General features: G+C 58.5%; 5 protein-coding genes across 5 annotated transcripts; 4 read left to right on the top strand and 1 right to left on the bottom strand.

Annotated features, from left to right (window-relative positions):
- Positions 1–210: 210 nt before the first annotated feature.
- LMXM_20_0260 (conserved hypothetical protein) lies at positions 211–14679 on the bottom strand (the record flags this gene model as incomplete). The annotated part of the gene is made up of 1 exon (XM_003875041.1): positions 211–14679. One exon carries the CDS (start codon positions 14677–14679, stop codon positions 211–213), a length of 14469 nt encoding a protein of 4822 aa, XP_003875090.1.
- Positions 14680–15991: 1312 nt separating this feature from the next.
- LMXM_20_0265 (conserved hypothetical protein) lies at positions 15992–16780 on the top strand (the record flags this gene model as incomplete). The annotated part of the gene is made up of 1 exon (XM_003875042.1): positions 15992–16780. One exon carries the CDS (start codon positions 15992–15994, stop codon positions 16778–16780), a length of 789 nt encoding a protein of 262 aa, XP_003875091.1.
- A 334-nt stretch (positions 16781–17114) lies between these two features.
- On the top strand, positions 17115–18218 carry LMXM_20_0270 (conserved hypothetical protein; the record flags this gene model as incomplete). Its single annotated transcript, XM_003875043.1, has 1 exon — positions 17115–18218. One exon carries the CDS (start codon positions 17115–17117, stop codon positions 18216–18218), a length of 1104 nt encoding a protein of 367 aa, XP_003875092.1.
- Positions 18219–18716: 498 nt separating this feature from the next.
- Positions 18717–20078, top strand: LMXM_20_0280 (developmentally regulated phosphoprotein-like protein; the record flags this gene model as incomplete). The annotated part of the gene is made up of 1 exon (XM_003875044.1): positions 18717–20078. One exon carries the CDS (start codon positions 18717–18719, stop codon positions 20076–20078), a length of 1362 nt encoding a protein of 453 aa, XP_003875093.1.
- A 1874-nt stretch (positions 20079–21952) lies between these two features.
- On the top strand, positions 21953–24352 carry LMXM_20_0290 (conserved hypothetical protein; the record flags this gene model as incomplete). Its single annotated transcript, XM_003875045.1, has 1 exon — positions 21953–24352. The coding sequence occupies one exon, from the start codon at positions 21953–21955 to the stop codon at positions 24350–24352; it is 2400 nt and encodes a 799-aa protein (XP_003875094.1).
- Between the last annotated feature and the right edge of the window lie 859 nt (positions 24353–25211).

Below are 25211 nucleotides of genomic sequence, written 5' to 3' on the forward strand. Positions count from 1 at the left end.
GCATTGGGCATGACACACAACTTGCACCAAGGTCAACGTTCCACATCCAGCATAGCCGCCCAGAGGTGAGGGATCGGGGAGGGCAGGAGCTGGTGGATGGGAGCCCATCCGCGGAAAACACGAAGACAGAGGTGGGTGAGACAGAAAACGTTCAAAAAAGAAGAGCAAGCAACGCATGCATATGCGCGATCCGTAATCGACCCACTTTTGTTACGCGCAGACATTGAGTAGCTCAAACCATTGCCGCATGGCGTCCGCGATGATCTCCGGCAAAGTCTGAATGTCGCGGATGATGAGGTAGTAAGGGAAAGGGAAGTCCTCCATGTAGGGGCGGCGCACCACGCGGCCAGCTCGAAACTCGACAACCTGCATGTCCAGGATCGAGCTCGACTGCACGCGCTGCAGTCGCGCCTCGCGATCCGCCTTGAGGCGGCGTAGGCGCTCTGCAGTAGAGAGTCCCTGCAACGCCTTTGCCCTGAGTGGCGCAGCTGCGGCCGGAGCGGCAGATGGCCCGGCACTGGGCGTAGCGGTGTCCACTTCAGCTGCCTTGATATCTAGCAACACGAACACGACCATCTGGTGGTTCTCCTCGGCCCGCACCATCAGCTGGCGCAAGTCATCGCGGTTCTCCGTGATCTGGCCATCACCGATGATAAACATGATCTGCTGTAGCTGCTGTGTCGTAGAGCGGGTCTGGCCACGCATGCGGTCGCGAGCGTCGTCAAGGTAGCCGAGCGTGGTCTCCAAGAACAGCTTCATGTTTGTGGACTTCTGCTCAAACGTAATCTCGCTGAAGAGGCGCGGGCCGCTGTCGGCGAGAAACGGCTCCTCCAGGGGGTGCACCACGTGAGTCTCCTTGCCAAAGCACGCGACGCCGAACTCGCCCACCTCCAGCTGTTGCAGAGCCTTGGCAATGAGGGCCACTGCACGGCAGGATAGCACGCCAGCATTGTTGCACTGCATACTCAGCGAGTCATCGAGGGCCACCAGTATTTGGTATGTGCGCCTGCTCGGCTTTGTGCGACGCAGCCAGATGCGGTCCTTCTTGAACTGAGAAGCGATGTATGGAATGATGCGCTTCATGTTGAGCCGCTTGCCGGTCTTGTAGTCGCCCTGGAGCTTATCAGCGAGTGTCGGAGTGAGGATGAGGCGAAGCTGCTCGCACAGCTGCTGAGAGAGGCCCTGCACCGCAGTCTCCTGCTCCAGCCACAGCTGCCGACCACGCTCAAGCTTCGCGTTCGCTTCCGCCGCGGCGTCTTGGTCGTCTTTCTTGGTACTGTCATCGTCCTCCTGGTCCTCGGACGCACTCGCGTCCTCATCGCCGGCGGTCGTCCGCACCTTCTCCTTGGACCTCTTCTTCCGGGATGTTGCCTCCGCCGCCTCCCTCTCCTCGAGTTCGGTGAGTTCGTCCTTGTTCTGGCGACGCTTGCGACGCGTGTCTTGCGGGGCGTCAGCGGACTCGTCCACGTCCTCCCCTACGCCATCCTCGTCGCTGCTCGCGTCGCTGTGACTCTCCTCGCCTTCATACGCGTCTGTTTCAGTTGGCTTCGCCTCAGTCTGCTCAGCAGCAGCTATGCCCTCACGGTCTCCGTCCTCGTCAAAGTCGAACTCTTCCACATCCTCCGGATCGTCCGCCTGGTCCGTCTTCGGTGGCTTCTCTGCCTTGGGCTCGTCTTTCTCATCTGTCACCTCCACGTGCTGGTTAAGGTTGAGCTGCTGCATTTGACGCTGATGCCGCTGCAGGGCCTCCTTGACGGCACGATACGGGTTGTGCTGGGAGCGGGTCTGCTCCGCGTTGTCGCGGCGCTGCGCCTGCTCGTTCTGCTCCTGCTGCTGTTTCCAGTTCTGCCCCGCATCGTCCTGCTCCTGCTCTGTGCCAGGCTGCTCCTCCTCGTTGGCGGCCTGCTCCTTGCGGACCTTGGCGGACGTGTCCTTCCTGTCTTTGTCCTGGTTCTCCGTAGCCTCGTCGCCTTCTCGGTCATCCTGCTGGCCCCCATCGTACACGTTCTCGTCGGCGCCGTCGCTGGCGTCCTCGATGTCCGATGCATCACCCGCATTCTCACTGTTATCCTGCTGCTCCACCTCTTCCTCGCCAAACTCGCTGCGCTCCGCGTCGGTCGCGGCGTCACTGTCGACGCGATCCTCAGAGGCAACGTCGCTCTCCTCCGGTTCCTCGTCCGCGTCGCTGGGCAGCTTATCATCCCGCGCGCTCTCCTCGTGCTCCTCACCATCCGTATCGCTGTGCTCAACGGAGTCGCCGCCGCTGCCACCGTCCTCGTCCATCTCGCTCTTGTCGTCGTCGCCGACCATGTCGTGTTCGCAGGAGCGATCCTCATCGGCGTCTCGAACCTCGTCCGCCTTGTCGTCAAAACCGCCGGTTTCCTCGTTGTCCTCGCGGTGCTCATCGCCCTCGGCAAGGTCGTCTTCGGGTACCTCCTCGGCCGCGTCGCCAGCATCCTCGTTCATGTCGTCTGCGTCGCCAGCGTCCTTCTTGGTCTTCTTGCGTTCCTGCTCCGTGCCGTCGTCGACGTCGCCCATTTCCTTGTCCGACTCCTCGCCTTCCTCGTCACCTTCGCCATCGCTCTCGCTGCGGTGCTCCTTTTGGCCGTTGAAGTCCGTCTCCACGTCCGCCGCTGTGTCCTCCTCGCCCTCCTCCTCCTCGTCTTGCCGCTGCTCATCGCCCTGCTGCTCCTCCTTATCTTTCATGTTCATGAGCTGGTCCTCGTTGTCGATCTGGTCGGTGACGTCCTTCTCGCCTTGGCCGTCATCCATCCCGGTGCCGTTCTGCTGCTGGCCACCCTCGCCGTCGCCCTCGCCGTCTTCGGGTTCCTCGTCCTCAGTCTTGCAGAAGCCCTTCTTGAGGAGCACGGTAAAGAGGCGTGCGACGACGACGCCGAAGGAGCACTGCGCCTCCAGTACGCTGCACCACGCATCGCGTGCACGTTGCACCTCACGGCGACATACAGACAGCCGGGGAAGCAGCTCCTCCCTTTCGCGCGCTGCAAGTGTGCATACGCTCGGCAGCGCCGAGCTCGTTACAACGGTCGCGGCTGTAGCACCCTCAGAGCTGGCGGGCGAAGCGAGGAGATCTTCCAGGACTGGCACGAGTCGCTGCAGCGCTTCGTGGACCGCCGCGCCATGTATGGTATAGCGGGCGTAGACGGCCGACTCACATTTCGGCGCATCCGCATCGGACTCAGAGTCGCTGTGTCCGCTCGCCTTCGCCTCCGCGTCTGCCGTGGCCGCAGCCGATGGCATCCGCCCATCGTCTTCGAGCACCACACTTGCACCCTCCCCACAGGGAACGAGGGCATCGCTCACTTCCTCGATGGCATGGCGCAGTCGCTGAGCCCACGGCTTCGGCAACTGCTCAGTGCGACGCCGCTTTGCCTCCTCGGCAAGACGCTCGTGGATCTGCACCGATGGTTGCTCGTGGCGCGCGAGAATATCCGTAACGGCGTCGACGAGAGGCTTCGCGGCAGCAGCGATGTCCGCGACATCGCACGCCGGTATGCGGCACACCACACCCAGTACGCGGTGCAGCACATCGAAGTAATGCTTAGAAATGCCAGGCGGCACCGTAGACGCGGCGGAGCGGCGCAGCGGCTCCTGCGAGGTGCAAAGAGACCAAAGCTCATTCGAGACGCCCGCCAGTTCGTGCACAAGCCCGTGAGCCTCTGCCGTAGTTTTGGCGACCATGTGCGGCTGCTGCACCATCCATCCAAGGCCACTGCACACAGACTGAACAAGGCAGGCAACTTCGACAGCGTCATCGAGGAAGACGCGCGGTACAGCGTGGCTCACGACACCGGCATCGGTGTCGCCGTCAGAGGCCAGTGCACTGTGCTGCACAGCGACCTCCAGCACGCGTAGCTGCTCATACAGGTGAAACAGCTCGCACAGCACTGTTGCCGCGTGCACGGCGTTCGCAAAGAGGCTCTCGGCTATCCCAGTTCCGCGCTTCGCCTGGGCGCCGGAAAGGTCGTGGTGCGGCTTTCTCTCCACCTCGCGCAGTCGCTGCACCCAACGAGCAAAGCGATACTGCTCTGCCGCAGCAGCGCCGACACGGGCCACTGCGGCTGTCTGGTCGTGGTGCGTCTCACGACACCCCAGCAGCGCCTCAGTGGTGAAGAAGAGAACCCCCCAGTCGCCGACTTGGTTCTCGTGCGTGTGCGGTACGCCGGCCTCGGAGAGTCGGCCGAAGAGCGTCTTGAGGGCTCGCACCTTCATCTGATTCGGCGTCTTAGGCTTCTGGAGTGCTGTCACGTTCTCGATCACCTCGTGAGCGGCGTCTCGCAAGAACGTGTGAACCTGGTTGAGGTACACGTTGCGGCTCAGCAGCTGGAGCGCTGGATCCTCCGCCGTGGCAACAGTCTGCAGTGGTGGGTTATCTGCCGCGGCAGAGACGGCCTTGCCGTTGCGTTGTCGTTTGATGCTCTGCTTCGCACCCTTGCCTGCAGCCTCCGCGGGCTTCCTTGCTTGCTTTACCTTCTTGGAGTCCACCTTCAGCGGCAGCGCGAAGCCGAGCGAAGCATCGTCCTCGCACCGCTGCTCCTCAGCTGTGATAACCGCGAGGACCGGGGTCCGCAGGACCTCTTCCAGGGCACCGAGCACGCGCGCCATCTTCATGTGCGACTTCTCCGCGGTGGCACGCACGGCGTAGTAGTTGGCGTCCTCCCAGCGCATAATCTTGGCGAACTCCGCAATGTCCTCCTCGATCGGCTGCACGGCCTTGTCGCGTTGCTGCTGGACGAGCGGCTCGAACTGGGCAAAGAAGTCGCACACGTGCAGCACCGTGTTAGCCAGCGGCGCCTGCGCACTCCCCGCCGCGAGGAGCTGAAATCCAAACCCTTGCAAGATGCGGAGTCGCACACTGAAGTCTCCAAAGATAGCATCCCACATGAACTTCGAGGCACGCTGGAAGGCGGCGCGGCAGCGTCGCAGCAGCGGCGTTTCGGCATCCCACACAGCTACTGTATCGTGGTCTTCGCCGTCTGACTCGCATGTCACCGCTTCACCGAGCAGAAGGTCATAGAGTGTGAACCACTGCTGCGCTGCCTGGAGTTCAAGTTCGGCGCGCTTCGCCTGAAATACATGTGCCCAGCAGTGCAGCTCCAGCCGGCGCCAGCGCAGCACGAAGGAGGAAAGCTCCGTCATGTGGCGCATCAACGAGACCTCGTGCGACGCGTTGCGCTCCCACTCGTAGCACTCTCGCAGCAGCACCTCGCAACCAGCCATCACCTTCATCAGCGGGGTACTCATCGCCGGAAGTGCGGCAATCTTGTGGCCAATGCGCAGGCACCGCTGCAACGACGGTGTGTCGGGGTAACGTTCGGCAAGTCGCTGCACAGCATCCAGCAAAGTCTGCAAAGGGGCGCTGAAGCGACTCAGTTCGTACACGTCCGTGTCGAGGAAAATGTTGAAGGCAGCCACCCTCCGCTCCTCCAGGGAGACAGCTGTGCCACGCATCTCCTCGCGCAGCAGTGAGACGCGGGCCGCGAAGCCATTCAGGAGCAGCTGTTCCTCCATCCCCGCCACCCCGGATGTGCTGCCGCTCGACGCCGGAAAGGTATGTAGTTCCGCGGCGAGGGCATCGAAGCGTTTCTCAAAAGCGGCAAGCAGCGCGGCGGACTGCGGAGACGTTGCGCTGCATGCACTAGACGCCGTCGCTGCCTCCACCATGCGGCAAGAGATGAGGCGCCAGTAGAAGGTTCGGTGCACCTCGACGAGGTGGCGCAGGTAGAAGCCGTTCCGCTCCTTGAAAAGGATGCGGGCAAACTTGGCGCGACGCCCCTCCAGCTCCTCCTCCGTCTTTTTTCGATCCGATGGGTCCGCCGAGTCGTCCTCGAGAGTGTCGATCCTGAACTCCGCCTCGTAGCTCGGGAACAGCTCCTTCAACTTGCGTATCAGCTTCTCATCGTCGCCCTCGATCACGGTGGCCTTTTCCTTGTACATCACCGCGAGCTGGTTGGCCTGGCGCTCCTGCGCCTCCCACTCCTCGATCTGGTGAAACAGGGTACGGTACTGGGCGAAGACGTCCTCGACAAAGTCGCGGCTCGTCCCCTGCGGCGCGGTGCCGGAAAGCAGCGAGAGGCACGAGTCCAGGTAGACGACGCGGTGGTGCAACAGGGATGCGGTGTGCTGCAGTGGGGGCATCGGCAACGCGTGCACCAGGGGGGATGGAAATTGCAGCAGGCGCAGTGTGTCGGCACGGCTGAAGAGTGTGCGCGATAGTGCAGACGAGTCGGCGGCGGCGAGCAGACGGAAATCCGTGGCACAGCTAGCCCGCGCTGCCATGGAAGCGAGCAGCGCCGCCTCGGCAAAGTTCACCGTCACGTCCTCGTAGCCGCCGTACTCGGCCAGCAGCTGCATCACCTGCTCGTACAGCAGGTCACTCCACGCCTCTCGGCTGGCTATGATCTCTGCCGCTGCCACCGCATTCAAACCACCAGCAGACGCCGGCGGCATCTCGAACAAACCGAGCACACGCGCGTCAGACAGCAGCGTGGTGCACACCTGGTACAGCTGCCGGATCAGGGTAGCGTACTTCATGCCAGTGGCGTCTGGGCGAGTCACATACTTGCGCTGTGCCTGCCGCAGAAGCTCTTTCTCCTGCACGCGCAGCGTCAACAGGATCTCGCGCTGGGGGCTGTGGTGCCGGATTGCGAGCTGCTCGGCCCAGGCAAACGCACCATCGAGTCGGTCGAGAAGCTCTAGCTCCTCAGTGGCCACCACTCGCTTGCACTCCTGCCGATATATCGGATCCACTGGGGACTGCGGCAGCAGCAGACGGCACTTGAGGACCCAGAGAAACGTCACAGCAGAAAGCGTGTCCGCGCCGTCGCATCCATTGCTACGAAGTCGATGCAGAAGAGCAGCCATCAGCACCCTCTGCCTCTCAAGCACCAACGACGGCATCGGCGCAGCGGAGGCAACGACTGTTTCCGCCTGTCCAAAGACGGAGAGTCGGGTGAGGGCCGCGGCTGAGGTGCGCGATGGCGGCAGCGGGGTCGGCACGCAGGAAGCGAGGTCTGGGAAGCAGGCGCACAGCACTCCCACCAACTCCCGCTGCGAGTTGGTCGCCCACTCCTCCAGCGGCGACGCAGCCGCCAAAGGACAGGTCTGCAGAAATGTGGCGAGGCCAGTCAGAGCTTGCAGACGTGGGTTGTCGGCGAGGCCGATGTCCCTAACAGGCACCTGCGCACCATAGCGCATACAATCTGCCGCAGCCACCGCCCACGCGCCGGCGAAGAGGTGACGCGTGCCGGCGACACCGTGACGACTGGCAAAGCGACTTAGCAGCAACGGTGTCAGCTTACCCAGGGCCTCCGTCGTGTCCGTTGGTTTATCGAGGGACAGCTGGTGCACACCGCGCCAGAGGGCCAGCTCGAGTTCAGTGAAAAGCGGCAAACGAGCTGTGTAGGTGTCAACGAATGCGGTCATCCGAGTCTGCAGGGCAGGGAGAAGGGGGTGCACGGTGTGCGCAGGATCCGCCAATGTCACGCTGGCGTACGTGGCCGCCGTGGCGCGAATGTACAAGAGCTGCTGAAGACATGCAAAGCCCTCGCGGAACGCTGCGGACTCCCAGAGGCGATGAAGTAGCGCTCGTGGCTCTACCGCCGAGTTTGACTGGGCTGTTGGCCTCGCAGCGGATGCCGCGTTCGCGGCCGTATTCCATGCCTGCAGCAGGCGTCGCTCCTCTGCCCTGGTAATGTGAGGAGTGGGCACATAGCGGTGCAGCGGGGCCTTGCCACCCAGCAGCGGGAAGGGGAGGCCAAGGTGCTGCTGAAGCGAGTCCAGGAAGCTTGTGGCGGCATGAGCCAACGTCATGGCGTGGGGCATTGATGGATTCATCTTCGAGGCAGCCTTGCACACCAGCGCTGTGTAGGTGACTAAGGGGATGTAGTTGTCGGTGTGCACACCGTACTCCTCGTTGGCGTGCTGCACCACGAGTCGCGCAAACGGCGCGGCGAGGCGAAGAAGCTGCTGAAACGTCGCGGGTGGCACAGGAGTTGCATTGTGGCTCGCGAATGCCGCCTGCAGCACGCCGCACAGATGCACCAGGGCGTTGTTCACGAGGGTGGAGCTGGCCACCTGCATCTGCGACCCCCACAGCGCAGTGAGTGCATCGGTGTGAGGGCCAAGTAGAAGGACAGCACGTGTGTAAAGCCCTGCAAGCATCTCTGGCGAGCAAAAGTCCGTCCTCACAACCGAGAGAACGCGCTGCGCGAGTTCAGCTGGGAGACGGTGGCTTATCCACAGCCGACGCGTCTCCGTGACGGCGTGGAGGGGGACGCTGTCGCTGCACTGCTCCAGGACGAACCACAGCACCAAGTCCTCCAGCCGGTGACGATTGGCGAGCGTGCGCTTCTCATTCTGCTTCGCCGCTTCCGCGGCATCCTTTATGTCGTGCTCGGTGGCGCTGGCTGATTCCGAAAGAAGCCGCTGCAACGCAAGAGCAGAACGGCCAACACGGCGGCACACAAGAGCCCTTGCTACCGGGTCGCTAGCGGTGGCGGCTTCCTCATCCTCGGTTGCAGCAGCCCTGTCGAACATCTCGTCATCGCGGCCATCCAGCCGCAGCGCGCATAGCACCTCCATCGCCTCGTCAGCAAAAGCCGCAGTATCGTTCTCCTCCATGTCGCCGTCCATTATTCGGCGTAGAAGCTCAAGTAGCTCCGGCTTGAAGCTGGCCCAGTGCCCAGTGCGGTTGTGGATGTATCGGTGCAGAATCAACCTCTCCAAGTCGGCGATGAGGCTGCTAGGTCGCAGCAGGCAGCTAGTCCGCAGTAACGTGAATACACTTGGTGCACCGGCAGAGAGCGCGTCGCTGAGCAACGCAGTTCCGGTGCGTTGGGAGTCAGCATGAAAGCCCACAGAAACAAACGTCTGGTGGTATCGCAGCAGACGCCAAAGCAAGCGCACCGGAGGTGCGCTCAGCGACGCGACGAAGTTAGCCGCTTCGTCCGCGCTCTTGGCATCCTGCGACAATCTGTGCCGCTCCTGTGCCACGACGGATGCGTGGGCGCTGAGGGCAAAGCTCTCTGCAGATGGAATCGCTACCGGTTTCACGTACAGCTCAACGGCGCGGTTGCGCATGGCACGTGAGATCTCGCCGTAGCGCGGGTTCAGCGTGGCGAAGAGGCGAAAGCGAGGGTGCGGCCGAATCACGCGCACCTCGTTGTTAACGATACCCTGTTCATTCACAAAGAGAACGCCATTTGGCTCCACGAGCGGGTTCAGTCGGTCCAGCACGCTTGCATTGCAGTAGTTCACGTTGTCCAAGACGAGCCAGTGCCCCTGCAGCATCGCCTCCAGCACAAGAGAGTCACGCCACTCGAACTCGCCTTGCTTGCCCTCCACCTGGTCGAATCCGCCCAGCAGGTCCACTGTATCACAGCTCGCGGTCATGGAGAAGGTCACTAGCTTTGCCCCGGCAAGGACGGCGGCTGTGCGCAGTGCGAAGGTCTTACCGGCGCCAGAGGGGCCGACCAGCAAGGCAAACTGATTCTGCTCAACGCACACCAGCAGCGACTTGACAAGGTGCGCCTGTGAAGGAAGGAGCAGCAAGGAGCTAAGTTGCTGTGCATCCGAGGCGCTGATGGCGGCTGTCTCGCGCTGCATGAGTCGTTGCTTGGCGAAGTACACGGCGTTGTCGTGGATGAGGAAGTCGGAGTCGCACCCGTGTCCCACGTCTCTCTCGACTTCTTCCTTGGAGAAGCACGACTCGAGCGCCAGGCGGCACCGCGCTGCATCCTCATCGGTGCGCATGCGCTGGAGAAAAAGCATGTCGGCAAACGACGTCGGTCGCTTACGGGCCTCGTACGACTGTAGAAGCTTCGCCCAGCGCAACACATCGCGCAGGTTGAACTCCCACGGGCTTCCCCGCAAGCCGTACGATCGGCGCACCATTATGTCGTGCTGCAGTCGGTCCACAAAGTCCACCATGCGCCGCAGTGTCGTCTCTTCGATGTCAGGGCATACCGCCTGGGCAATCACAATCAGGTCGCTCACCTCGAACGCCTCGACGTGTACCTTGATGAATCGATTGATGAAGCTGCAAGGCAAACCTTTGCGACCGCCACCCTCCAGCAGTGGGTTTTGGCATGCAAACACACGGAAGTCGATGTGCGCGTGAAACTCTTCGTTCAGCTCAGGGATAAAAACGGTGGAGCGGTGGTCGAGCAAGGCGTTCAGGCCCTCCAGCACTGACTGACTCGCTAAGTTCAGCTCGTCTAGAATTACCCACGAGCCCTCCTTCAGAGCTCGCAAAAGAACGCCATCCGACCATGCAAACTGCGGGCCCTTCACAGAACCTCGCCCACCGCACGGCTGCTGTCGCTCCAGTTCATTCCCCGCCGTCGCGGCAGACACCTCTCCCTCTGCCGCAGCCTCCTCCTGCTCAGCGGCATCACTGGGACTCGGCAGGTACGTACCAAAGAGGTCCATGATGTCCGTCTGCTCGCTCAAATTGATGCGCACCACCGACCGATTCAGCGCGCAGCCGAGAGCCTCCACGATGCTAGTTTTACCTACGCCCGGGCTACCTTCCAGGAGAACTGCCTTCTTCACGAGGCTCGCCCGCATCAGCTTGGACAAATTGCGCCGCGTTGCCGGGGCACCGAAGAAGAAGCGGCCCTGCATCGATGGCGGCAGATGCGGCTCCGCCATGCCCTCGCACACCTCCCAGAAGGGCTTCGCAAGCAGGGCCTTGTGGTCGATCGGCGCGTGCCCGGACTTCATCACCTCCTGCACCGCCTGCGACGTGCAGCTGCTCTTCAACACAGCGCACGACGCCTCCGACTGTCCAGTGCCGACACCGATGCCATCGAGAATGACAGCGTCGAGCCCCTGCAGAAAGGCGACCTCTGGTGGGCACCGGCCATGGGCAGCGTTCATGAAAGTCACCCAGCTGATGATGTCACGGATACTGATGTGCTGCTGTGAGCTGGATGTGGTGGTCGACTGCGAGACACGGCAGAGCACCGCAGCCATGTGAGGGGCCCACACCGCCAGCTCCGCCTCCAGGCGGTGCGACAGAATCATGCTCACTTCCGCTATGTCTGTAGTGGAGCGAACGTAGATCTCCGTGAAGCGGTTGCGGAGGGCGGGCGATAGCTCCTTCTTGCCAAAATCACCACCAGGATTCATAGTTGCCATGACGAGAAACCGTTCATGCGCCATGATGCAGTCGGCGCTGCTCTTCTCCGCCAGCGTAACGCTGCGCGAGGGCTCCAGCACGCTGTTCAGTCGCTCCAAAACGCTGTCCTCAGTGAGCGAAATCTCATCCAGCACAAACATGTCACCGTTGAGCATGCTCTGCACCAGTGGGCCGTTGCGCCACTCAAACAACGCATGATCGCGCCGGTCCGGTGGCGAGGGTCGCAGACTGCCGAGAAAGTCCGATGCCTCTGTGTGCTGGTGGCAGTTCAGGATGTGGAGCGGAATGCCGAGCAGTGCCGCCCACAGCTGGCACACCGTGGTTTTGCTGCTCCCGGTTTCGCCAACAAGCAAGACGGGCTCTTTGTGCTCCAGGCAAATGCCTACAATGGTGAATAGGCGCTGCATGGACTCCGTCCAGACGATTTTAAACTCGTCAATAACGCCACTCTCAACCTGACTAAAGTAGTGCTGCACAAACGGCCAGTGCGATGGGTGATAAATGGTCTTGTCGTCCAGCTCCGTCTTGGTCACCGACTCGATGACGTCTCGCACAACCTGGCGTTCGCTGGGCTTGCGGCACCGCTCTCCCAGAAGCAGAAAGCCGTGTTCCGCCAGCTGCTGATACGTTTCCGGCCGACGCTCCGCCCACCGAAACAAATCACGAGGTGTGATGAACCCATGACGGCCGGCAAAGATCTGCGAGCTCTGGCGGTGAATTTGCAGCGCTGTCATCACCTCCACCATTTTATCAGCAAAACTCTGCGGAAGTGAGTAGCGGCGGCACAAAATAGTGCTGATCTCCGCTGTTGGGATCTCGTCCACTGTAATCTCCAGAAAGCGGTTTCGAAAGGCGCGGGAGAGCATCTTTCGGCCACTGTAAATGCCGGCAGGGTTCTGCGTCGCAAAGATGCGAAGCTGCGGATGCGGCTTTATGGTTTCTTGAGTGTCAGCAACAAACAGCTCGCAGTTGTCATCAAGAAGACGGTTAAGGGCTTCGAGCACGTCGGTCGGTGCAAGATTCAGCTCATCCAGCACCACCCAGTAGCCATGGCGAACAGCCTTCACGAGAATTCCGTCCACGTAGCGCAGTTTTCCAAGCTCATCTGTGACATAGTGGCCCAGATACTCCTGAACCTCGGTGCTGTCGTGGTTGTTGATACGCACAAACTTATTGCCAGTGAGCTCGGCCAGATATTTCACCATGGAACTCTTGCCAGAGGACGTGGGGCCCTCGAGCAGCACCGGACGATTCGCAAACACTGCGCGGCTGAGATTCTTCAGGTGGCCTTTGACGCTGTTGGTGAGGATGAACGCCTCGTCGCAGTACGGAGCCTCGGTGCCAGCAGGAATCCATATGTGCTCGTACGCGATAAACGACCCTTCCTTCGAGGCGGCCGGGAGGGTGGGGGAGTTGGGGCGCTTGCCGCGGAAGATATTCTTGACAATGAGCTGCTCCACAACCGCGTGGAACTGACGCTGAAGAGGAGTCGCAAACCCAAGAAGTAGGCCGTCGAACAAGGCGACCGCAAAGCCGTAGAGTGGGGTGGCGCGGCGCACGTAAGAGAGGGCGCGTGTGAGAGTGCGCAGACTAAACGACGGCGCTTTCGACTCACCGTCCAACGTGCAGAGTTTCGTTTTCGCATTGCTCACACAGTCGAGGAAAAAGTCCGTAATTTCGTCCACCTTTGCGTCTGCCGTGAGGAAGCCTATGTACGCCCTCACCACAATGCTAATGTCGTTGCGGTTAAATGGTTCGCTCACGTAGTACTCGACAAACCGCGAACGCAGAGACGGGGGCAAGTCTTTCTTGCCGACATCAGTCGGGGGATTCATGTTCGCGAAAACGTGGAAGTTCTTGTGGCGCATGATCGGCTCTGAAGAGTCCTTGTCCGTGAGAAAAAGGCGGTCGCTATCCCCAAGCACAGAGGAGACGCGCTCCAGCACCTCAGTGCTGGCCAGATTGAGCTCATCCAGCAGAATCCAGTGACCCTCGCGCCACGCCTTGACAAGGGAACCTTCCTCGAAGTAAAATGCGAAGTTGGTCCTCGTCTTTTCCACAGTGTCCAGCAGCTCGTTGGCCTTCTGCTCCAGATCCTCCCACTGCTGCTGCACCGCCGAATCGTACTCCACCTTTGCGCTCTTTGCCCTAAAGGAGCCGCAACCCTTGATGATCTGGGTCAGCGCACGTCCCCACTTTCGGCCATTGACGAACTGCTGAAGAATATTGAGAAACTGTGCGTTTTTCTCAGCATTGAAGCAGGCCGCAAACAGCTCCGTAAATCCGTTATGCAAGTCCCGCACTGTCACACCGACATCCAACGGTTTCCATCCGCCCATGAAATCCGACGAGTCCGTCTGCTGATTGAGGTTGTGTACGATTAGCGACTGACCCAGCTGATCCGCCAGATACTGCACAATAAACGTCTTCCCCACGCCTGTTTCGCCAGTCAGAAGCACGTGCTCGTGCGATTCTACGGCCGCCGCAAGCCTCTCCAAGAGGGACATAGCCTGCGTGGTTGGCGCAAATGCAATGCGGCTGTCGCGCAAGAGCCCAGAGACAGTGGAGATGAGCGGAATGCACACCCTTCCCACTGAGTACATGTCTGTGACCAGTGATTCCTGTGGCCTGCACTCCAGAACAAGAGGTTCAGCAACATTGATCGGTACCCCGCAAGCTTCTGAGATCATCTTCAGCACTCCAGCACGCTCATTTCCTGGAGGATACTTTGCTACAAGGCAGTCGAACGCCTCCTTCACCATTGTCTCGCGCGTGCGGGACGAGATAAATGCCGGTGTGGTTTTGCTATTAGCATTATCAATACAAGGCGTGTTTGGCAGCCGCTTACTTACTCGTTTACTCCACCTTAGCAGATTCTGAAGCCCCACGAGTCTTGCGCCAGATGTTGGGGAAGCCAGTGTCGCCAGGCTTTGAATGATGGACAACGGAACGTTATTGTATGTATGGTTGACAATGGTGCACATTTCTTCCGCTGTCAGGTTTTCCATGATCACGGTGCCCCAAAGCTCAGCATACGGTATGGAGTTCGATTTGCGTGTGAGCACGGCTGCACCGGAGGAGTACAGCTGTTGAGTTGCAATCAGCCTGAATCCGCTGTGTGCGCGCAGAAACTTGTTCTTGTCCGAGATAAAGAGGGTCGAGCTCTCGAGAAGGGAAAGGAGCACGGCAAAGACATCGAACGAGGCGAGGTCGATATCCTCCATGAGAACCCAATAGCCCTTCTGCACAGCGACCGTCAGCGGCCCCGGAACCCACTGGAAGGCTCCAGGCGTTTGAGTCGCGCTAAACTTGCCGAGAAGGTCCTTGCTGTCGAACGTGTCGTCTACGTTTACTTGGATCATCGTTTCCTTTGCCGCGTACTTCTCCGCCAAATGAAGCACAGACGCGCTCTTTCCACATCCGATCTCTCCTTGAATGAGGACTGCATTGCTGGTCTCCAGCGCCAGCTGGATGCTCTCCAGATTCCGCGCCACCGTTGGCGTGAGGATCATTGCCATTTCCACCGCGAAAACTCTGTGAATGAAACCCAGTGGCAAAAAAAGTTGGGAAACGTGATTTAGGGAGAAGTAAGAGCACTGCAACCGATGCATTCATGAAGTAAAATAGGTTCGGCAAGACGCAGAAGAGAGAATCATGAGAGGCAGCGGCACCACCAGGCACGTCGACGAGAGGACTGGTTTCCTTCTTGCTCCTGAACTTTGCAACGCTGCTCCACTAAGAGCTGAGAAGGCGATAAGCAACTCCCCAGCTGCAGCACTTGGAACTCATTTTGCGAGACAGCGATCATAACGATGCCCTGGATCGGTCAAAAAATGAGTTTCTAGCGCAAGAAAGAGTAACCCTTTATTGTGTTTCATTGGCTAGGCGCCTGGTGCACTATTGGTGCAATAACAAGTCAAACGGGAGGCAGGCGACGCCACCCTCGTCCAGTGACTCAAAAACACCTACCAATGCTTCTTTGGATGGGACCTCTATTGGCCGGGCGAAACAGCTTTCTGCAAACCAGAAGGCATCACCTTTGTATGCATTATGGGTTGCCAGAAAGGGTACAAAATTGATTGCAGCATGCGCAGAAAACGCATCACATCCGCTGTTGTGAAAGAACAGCCTTTTTACAGCGGCACAATGGGAACAACCATCAACTGCTCTGGCGCACACTGCGAGCAAGCAGGTGAATTGTCACAAGCAAATTTTTACATATGGATGGTGGAGGGGGGCAGGGAAACGCTGATAAGAACAAAACTATCTCGAGCCCCCCCCCGGAGACAAGGCTTCTACGAAGCCACAGCAAACACGCTCCGTCTCCTAGAAATACGAATAGCGCATACAAGGAGGAAGGGGGTCTGGATAGCAGTGAATCCACCTGAAGTTGTGATTCCGCCACTTCCCTTTCACTAGTGCCTCGTCGCGGCTGAGGACCCCGTTCGCTTCATGAACTCGTGGAGTGGCCTAACTACGTAAACAACCGGTTCCTTTAAACTGCCTTGCGTTGACCACTCCTCACTGGAGCCACGCTCTTTGAAAGCTGTGCAACACTGGATGTCATGCCAACGCACAGGTTGGAAGGAGAGGTGGGACTCACGAGCTCAACCTCGCAAGTCTTGCTGTGCTGTGACCCCGCTTCGCTCTCAAGGTGAATCTGGATTCGTGGAAAAACAATCCTATGAGCTAGACCCGCTACTCAAGCAAGCCAACGAAGCGGTCTCTTCTCTCTCATCATCACAGCCTTCTTTGTCTTTTTTTCCTCTCCTTCACAGAGTCTACTCTTGAAACCAGGAAGAAGGTTACATCAAAAAAATAGACTATGCAATGCACCGGGCATCACAGACTCTATGGATGGCGCCTGCTTCTCGAGCAGTCGCAGAAGATGGGCAAGAGTCGATGAAAAGGCTTGCTCTCGCGCCGTTGACCTTTTTGTCTCTCAGCGGAAGCACCGCCTCTCTAGCCTCAATCCTGGCGTCGGCAGTGGGGTTCTTGGAGGGCTATAGCACCTCACATTGGGAAACGGACCTAAATTTGGCCAAAAATTCCTCTGGTGAACTTGTTGCACACACAAAGCTCACGCTGGTTCCGTACACTCTTCGAAGAGCGCCCACGTCAGCGTTCTCCACTTCAATGCTTGATCCGTCTCCTTTATCAAGCGAGAAGGCCCCTCTTGTGTCACGCAGCCTCTCCATTTCTCATGTCGTTGCCGATGCGGCACCGCGCGCTTTATCCCCTAGGGATGTGTCGCAGCTGCAACGTTTCAAAGGCAGCTTCAAGAGCAGTGTTACTGCGGCCGATCATGTGGCGAACGACCTTCTTCGCACAACAGGCTCTGTGGAGGTAGCTAAAGCAGTGCTGGAGTTTTCTGCACAGGTTGGTTTGACGATACCACGCTCGACGCTACAGGATCTTGTGCACAGATTGAAACACGAAGAAGCTTCCTTCGCCAGCCGCGTGTACCAGGAGTTTGCATTCGAGGTTAACCTTGAAGCTCTCCACGAGAGCAGTCTTATCAGTTCTCGGTGTGTACAGCATCGTTTAGCTTCTCCGCCCAGGAAGCGGAAGGAGAGTAAACTAGAGCGGGTGCGGCGCTCCACCTCCCCAAAACGGTAGCATCTTGTTGCCTTTCTCTCTATTTTTCATCTTGCATATTCGCCACCGTGTACTATACATGTTTTTCACCTCTGTGACGCATGGAAAAGAAATTTCTCGTCTGCGGACTACGTCCTGTAAGCGCTAGGTAGTAGGCACACGGTTGCCTGTGTCCGTTACTTCGCTCAATGTCGACACATAGCTCAAGCATGATGAGCCCATCTTTGATGGTCTCCCTTTCGTTAACCGGGCGAGCTCCTTCCATGGGGCGGATTTCTTTCTCATTATTTGCTCTCTTTCGCTTCAACACCTGCACTTCTTGCTGTCTCTCTATTTGCGTCTTCTCTTCTCTGGAATGAAAGAAGTCGTCGCAACAGCCAAACGGCTAGAGTTCAAAATGAGTGGGGAGAGTATTTTTGGCCTTTACGCTAAAAGCGCCACGGAGCAGAAGCTGCTCAGTAAAAGCGAGTCGCCGTACACTGGCGTGTATGACAAGCACATGACTGAGCCAGAAAAGCCGAGCTACTCTACCTTCTTCGAAAAAGGAAAGGAGTACGACGGCACCAATGTGCGTTTTTTCAAGCAGCGGGAGGCTGTCATTGGAAAAAATGTGAGGGACTCCGTCGACCCCCAAAACTACCTGAAAAAGGGAGATGGCGTCCGCTACATCGTACCCGGAGCACATGAGGAAAAAGTGTACCGCAAGCCGCCTGTGGACAACTCGACCCCGTTCAGCCAAGGCGGGCGAAGTGGTGATGGAGAGAGCCCGTCGGCGGGGGTGCAGTACGATGCCGACGGTAATCCGATTTCCAATGGAAATGGCTCTCTTGGTGCTGGGCGCAGCGGGGCGGACCGCAGCAACGCGCAAGGAAGCGCAAACGACGGAGCTGCTCATGGCTATGGCAGTGGGGACTACAGAGCAGATGGCCGAGGCGGTGACGCCTTTTCACGGGATGCGACAAAGAATTTCGTCGCGTCGAACATTGTGGAGATTAGCAACATGGTGCCGAAGCGACGAAAGATGCAAGCACCACTTCCAACCAGCCGTAAGAGTTTTGGTGAGACGCCAGCGTACATGTCGCGTGTCAAAAGAGAAATCGCTGAGGAAAAAGCTTTCGTAGAGACACTACAGGAGGCGAAGGCTCAGCGCCAGCAGCAAGCTCAGGCCAAGTACATTTATCTTCTCCCTCGGGAAGAGCACGATAAGCTGGTGCAAAGCATGCGAAGGCGGAACGATGAGTGTATATGTGAACTGCAGAGGATGCCCTTCTCAAAGGATACGGCCGGAATGCGAAAGCGTAAGGGGGAGCTGGAGAAGACAGTCGCAGATATTGAGGTAGCGCTAAAGAAGCTCGACAGGGATGCCCTGTTCATCTACAAAGATGATCCTGTAAACGGACAATGGTGCAAGGAGGCCGCCCTGAAAGAGGCACAAAAGTATGCTGCGCATTCGCACTGAAAGGTTGCATGTGCACTTAGATCATTGCGTTGCTGCTTTTGTTTCTTTTTGTTGATGTTCTTTCTTGTCCCTCACTTTCACGATGTAGTTAGGCCCTTGCCTCCTGTACAGGTTTTCAAAGGAAAGAATAAAAAAAAACTCATCAGGCAGGGTGACAAAACGCGCAGGTGAGGTACATCATGGTCACTTCATGAGACATAGAAGGTGAGGTACAGCGCTGGTCGGCTCTTTTTCTCCCTTTTTCCTACGTAGTGCAAATGCCTCATGTATCCTGAGTAGTAAGGTGCGCAGGCGCTTTTCAGAAGTGTGTCCCGCAGGCTAGTGCTTTGCAAATGGTGTACTTACTACATCGTCTCCGTAACTCTTTATCACTTACTCTTTGCTCCTCCATGTATTAGCGGCAACTGCGGGGTTCATGTCGTAGTACATATCTCTTGCTGCGGAATCAAACTCGTGAATCACGGAATCGAAGAAGCGGAAGCGCTTTAGGGTGGACAAATGATGCGGCGATTACTTCCGACCACGAAGTTACTCGGCTCTACGACCGGTATCAGTTTGGCATCGACAAAAAGCCCAGACACGGAGCGCTTAGAGAGGCTTGTGGAGGAGGTGAATGGCATAAAGTCGAAGCTGAAAGTTCTGGAAGAGAGCAAAGCTGCGAACGGATTGGTTGACCTTTACGCCTCTCGCAAAATGAAAAGACTGGACATTAAGCGTATCCTGGCAATCTTCAACGATAGGGCGTACCACGCGCCAATATTCTGCCACAAAGCACTTCCGATTATCCTGGCGCACTTCATCACCGGACTCGACAGACTTCCCTCTGGCCTCAACGCCATGCCGTCGATTTTGGCCGTTCGTGCAACGCTTCTCCACTCGTTTCAGAAACTCATCAACTGCAAAATCCCCGCCACCGACGACCAAGTGCAGCACTTTTGCAGAGTGTTGGAGGACATTGACGAGGAGCACGCAGAGCGCAACCTGCTGCAAACCATGGCATTTGGGATCCTGGAGCTGAAGGAGTACGTTTCATCTCATCGGCGAGCACTGGTGGATCTTAAGAAGACATCCGAGCGGTGGGCCAGCATCCCCATGACGGAGGAGAACGTGCTCACCTACGCAGAGATCCAAGAGATCCAAGCTCCACTGGACTCTGTGAATCGTTGTATGATCACGTACAACTTCATCTCTCGGATGTTCCTCAATCACGACCCGGATATGACTACGTGCAGCAATCCCAGACACATCGGGATGGTTGATCTTGAGATGAATCTTGAGCATGTAGTTCGCAACGCTGTTGACGAGGCGAAGCAGATTTGCACGGATCACTACGGCGACTGCCCAGATACCGAGTTTGAGCTGACCTCGGACTCCAAGGCTTTCCGATTCCCCTACATGAGCACAACTATCCGGTACATTATATTGGAACTGATGAAGAACGCGTTTCGTGCGACAGTGGAGTCACACATGAAGCGCAACGAGGTCGGGATGGTTACGTGCGCTGATATGCCGCCCATTCGCGTGTTGATCAACTTGCAAGAAGGGACGGAGCATGCGTGCATCTGCATCTCGGATGAAGGCATGGGCATGACGGACGAAGCACTTGCCATGGCAATGGCGTACTCATACACATCAGTCAGCAAACCAGCTCTGCAGCTTGGTGAGTCAGGCGAGAGATGTGGATCTACAACGCCATCACCGCTAGCTGGCTACGGGTACGGGCTTCCGATGTCGCGCGTGTACGCACAGTCGCTTGGTGGCGACCTTTTCTTGCAGACCATGGAGGGCTACGGTACGCGTGCCTACTACTATATCAAGATAGCGGATGCACAACCCTTATGCGACGAGGAAACCAAGTAGTTCCCTGAAAGTGCAAGATGCAACGCAGCCATCACAACGCCGGCTTTTGTCCTTGATTCGATCTCTGGCCTCTGGTCCTGTTGTGCGTGCAAGACAAGGTGTGTCGCACACGCGAAGACACGCATACCCACGAAAGAAACGAAATACAAAGTGCTGATCCTCCCTATTTTTTTTTTCGCCTCGTGGGTATGCCTGCCTTCTGTTTACTCACTATCGGCTACTACGCTCCTTGTACATGTTCGCAACAGGAGGTGGAACGCCTTCCTCTCCTTTTTCTTCTCTCTCAAACTTTCTCTCCTTCATCACAGGGGACGGGGTGGCACCGCTCCGTGCTTCGCACTTCAGGGTCCAGCACACTCACTCTCTCTCTGTGTGGGACGGAAGCCAAGCAGCCCCTTATGTCCCTGCCGATGCCAGACCACCTCTGGTGCCGACAGGGCCAAGCACCCACGGCGCAAGGGGAGGCGAGAGCGATGCATCGCTGCGGATGCCGGCGGTGATTCCCCGCACGGCGTGGCGCCAGAGCGAGCTGCGACAACGCAGCCGTGTGCGCCATCCATGCGATGGGCAAAGGGCCAGCCGGACTCGCACCCACCTCACCAGGTCCTCCCACCGCGCTGCTGGTGGTGGGGAGCCTGGGCCACCCCCCGACGGCGACACTGCGTGGCGACCGGCACGATGGGAGCGGCTGTGGGGCGACCTGCGAGGTGGGGCTGGTGGGTGGAGGCTGAGTCCGAGGTGATGCTTCGATGAATGAGTAGGCGGATTGCTGTCACGCGTGTGTGTGTGTGAGGGGGGGGGAAGGGCGGGGGAGGTGCGGCGTAGTTCGACCTCATGTTCTATGGCCGGGGCACTGCCCACAGCGGAAGCAGAAGAAAAAATCGAACATGCTTTCTTTTTGTGCGAACGGGCGGCAAATCTGGCTCTTTTCGGTGTGGTGGTGGTGGTTCGTTGGCGGCACTTCACCGCTGGGCATTTTCCCTTCTTTTTTTATGTGCGCTTTGTACTGCGCTAGTGTGCTGCTGTTGCTCATTTTTCTTTTCGGCTCACCCCTGTCTCTATCGATGCTCACCCTTCGAGTCATCTCTCTCTCTCTACGTTGGTGCTCACGTTTTGTTTGTTTTCTCTCGGTGCCTTGTCGTGCAAAAGCGAAGAAGAGGGCGGCCCCGTCCAGGGTGCGCAAAACTGGAGGCCAAGAGTGGTCAGCTAGCGTAGGTATCCGCAGAAGAAGGCGAAACGGAGAACATGGCGACAGTCGCACACAGGTCTTGCGCGTTCATGGATATGAAAAGCCAAGAAGAAAATGCGGTACACAATGAGCACTCTGTAACGGCCCCATATCCGCACCGGTGGAGGAGCTGCCTTCTGCAAACGGTGTCCGCAGTGTCGCGACGGCTGACTTCACGGAGTACAGTCAGTAGAACTCCGAGCCACCATCTCACACGGCAGCTGCACCGTAAGACGCGGAGTACCTTGAGCAAGTGCCATGCACTCGGTGACTGCTCCCTGCGGTGAATACTCTGCCCACTTTTCACACTCCTCTTCACCTTCTCCCACATGTCATCGCCCATTCACTCGCTGCTTCGTCTCCCTCTCTCTGCGTCGAAGAGGACACACACACACACAGACACAGACGCACATCTCAAAAAAAAATACAAGAAGAAGGGCGCGTCGGGGTCTCTCTCTGCGCGTACCTCCTCGACTCCCCTCAACACGTTGGCCTTGACGCAGCCGCCTGTCGCTGCTACTGCCTCTCTTTGTTCCTGGCCGCTCCCTCTTTCCTTTGCCGTCGTGCGCGCGAAGCATCGGCTCTTGGTTCTTTCCCTCCACCCCTTCCGTGGCCCGCTCTCCCCAGCACTATAGAGTCCGTTGCGATGTCGGTCTCGACGGAAAGATCGCCAGAAGAGGAGGTGGTGTCGAACGCGCAGGAGTGGGGGGCACTCGCGGAGTACGAGCGGTCAGAGGCCGTGTACCACCTGCTTAAGCGCATTTCTGGGACGTGTCTGCGCCACGGCCACCTCCGCGTAATTGAAAGAGAGGAGTTGATGTGCTGCGGCGCTCATGCAGAGCCCATGAGCATCACGCGCCGACTGCTCCTTTACGGGCACGTGCGGTATTGCCACAGGGAGGCACTGTTGGCGTTCGTGCGGCAGGTGCGCCTGCATTCGGTGCGTGACCTCGACACTGCTGTCACGGCGGGATTGCAGGCAGGGGACCTTGTGCCGCACCTGTTGCTGGAGCCTCTCACGCCGTCTCTCCACACCAACGCGTACGCGCTTTGGCACCGTGTCTATTGCGCCATGCGATGCGGCATCTTCCGCAACATGGAAGTGCGGCAACAAAAGATGAAGCACCGCCTACGCCAGCTGATACGCGAGTCAGCGGTGACGTTGTCGACCAGCGAAACAGCAAGCTACAAGGAAGCGGGTACTCGGGAGGAGACTGCGGCCGCGTTGCCAGACAAGTTGAGTACCTCAGGGAACGCAAACACGCTGCGCTTCTACGCGCAGGAGTTCGCCCACCTCGTAGGCAAAGATGCCCGCGCGCTGAGGGATGAAAGCGGCGCGGACGGCTGTCGTGCGCCACAAGCGCTGGAGGACTTCATGGCCACCACAAAGGAGACGCGGGTCTCGCTGGCCTGCATTGCCGCCACTGTCCCTTCCGTCTTCGTCGTGTGGTCGTGCCGCTACCCCGAATGCGTGGATTGGCTGCAGCGGCATCTGTTTAACGACTCTCACCTGAAAGAGGTGCTGGACGAAACCGGACTCTCAGGACGGTACGCGGTCCTCCTGGACAAAGATCCTTGGATGTCGTTTGCAGCCGAGCAGGGCGACGTGCTGCCACGCCTCCCGGCGAAGGAAACCTTTCGCATTGAGCTGCTGAAGCCGCTTCCGAAGCGGGCGCAAATTGTTCTGCTGAACGTGGACGAGGATGTCGCCGAAGCCCGCATGGCGTACGAGGACCTGAAAGGAGGACTCCATGGTTGGAAGAGCCCCGAAGTCGATCTGCTGTCGCTTTGGTGTGGCCACCAGGGACTTCAATCAGAGGTGGCGACTCTCTTCCGCATCGAAACACTCCCCTTCATCGTCGACGCGCGCCCGGGAGGCCGCAGCAGATCGTCGAAGGCGTCCTCTCGAGCGACGGCGCTCGTGAATAACAGTAGACATCCAGTGATTGTGCGCTCCTCACATGGTACACTTGAGGTGGCGAAGGATTTGTACGGCATCGCTGACACACCGAAGATGCGCCGCAGGCGAGGCGAGCGCGGTGCACCGACGCTGGCACTGTCTGAGAACGACAACGCATGGCATAACCTTGCTGCGTCAGAGCGCGCCCACATTGCCGACCGGCTGAGCAAGCACATTACGCAATGCCGCCTTCCGTTGTGCTTCACCGCCTTTGTTGGACGGGAGTACGTGATACGCAACCCTTACACCAGTGATCCATGGAGGGCTCTGGAGTGTGTCGCCAGTTCGTCCGTGCGACTCGACGGCGAGTACGTCACCGGGCAAGACTTGATGCCGGTTGCCACAGAGCTGCGTCGCATGCACCAGCTAGACGGTTTTCAGTCCAACGTCAGTATCATAGAGCCCTCGACTCCGCTTGTGTCGTCGTTGAATTTGGTGACACCGCAAATGCGACTGGAGGGAAGAACCCACGTTGTCACGTGCGCCCACTGCCAGCTGGCCATGGACGTCGACGCCGTTGCGCACTTAAGATGCTTACATTGCGCCTCGAGTGATACGAGTGCCATTCTGTGTGAGGTGTGCGCCTTCACAGCTCTGCACCATCCACCTCACCACATTCTTCTGCGGATTCCAGCTGGCGTCTGGGCCCCGTCGCTACCGTTGCTGTGGGGACCTTCCAACGTCGCTCCACTCGCTGTGCTTGCGGAACGATTCAAACCAAACCCGTCCAGGTACCACTACGGCATCTACTGCAATCGGTGCCGCAACATGATCCGTGGTACGCGATGGAAGTGCGCGCGCTGCTACCAGTATGACCTGTGTGACACATGCGCCAGCATCTACAGCAAGCGAGCAGCCTCCACGAAGTCCAAATCAGGTATCATTGCCTGCGGAGACGCACTGCTGCCCGCGATGCCCACCTCGTCACCATCACCGCTGCGGCCCACGCCGCACGTGGCACCGTTCTGCAGCGAGGACGCGACGCACCCAATGCTCTTCATCCCTCACCTGCAGGGGTGTAGCGCGAACAGCTTTGTGAGGCCGCCGTGCACGGCAAACTTAAGCGAGTGGTTGCGTATACTCTGATGCCGCGACTTGCACGCGGAATGGCACCCCCCTCCCCTCCCCATCTGCTCATTGTATTCGGTCTTTTAGTTTCTTGGATGGGGGACTACGCTGGCATTGCTTCTTTCTTTCCTATTTTCGCTGCAGATGTGCACCTGGCGGCAGATCGTACCGAGCGTGCTTGCCGTGCCGATGTTCATTATGACGTCTCTCTCACTATTTTGCACCCAGCCGACACCAATGTACCAAGCCCTCCCTCTACGCCCTTCTCACATGTGTGCGTATGTGCGTGTGTGTGAGAGAGAGAGAGACCGCGTATGAACGTCACCACCAACACCTCCTCCCTTTCTCCTGGAGTACTCTCGTGCTAGGACCATCGCGCCATCGTTGTGGCCCCCCCCTCTTTGGTCCCTCACCGCCACTCTCTATCACCCCCCCACCTCCATTCCTTCCTCACCCCGCTGACACACAAGCAACTCTGCAGCATCGTTACACCTCTGAAGAAACGACTCTCGTGCTCGTGGTGCAGCCTAGACACACCGCCGCCGCTGCTGCTGCTGCTGCCCTCTCCTCTTATCTCTCTAGTTTCCAGTATCCACGCACACCCCCAAATACCGAGCGACATACGGCACTTCCAACTCTCGTTTTCGGCGTCGCTGCCAACCCCATTAGAGACACCTCGTCCTCTCCTCCACGCCTTTGCCGCCACGCAGCGGTGACAGCGCCGCCTTCAAACCCTGCTGGAGACTCGCAGGTTGTCGTCGGCCTCGACTTCTCCTCGGTTGTTCGTCTTTCCTCCTCCTCCCTCACAGAGTTGTCTTTCTCTGCCACCAAACCTCTTCCACTGCGTGTCATCTCCCGACGTCACGATGGGGTGCGA

Source organism: Leishmania mexicana, chromosome 20 (genome assembly GCF_000234665.1).
Source record: "Leishmania mexicana MHOM/GT/2001/U1103 complete genome, chromosome 20".
NCBI lineage: Eukaryota > Euglenozoa > Kinetoplastea > Trypanosomatida > Trypanosomatidae > Leishmania > Leishmania mexicana.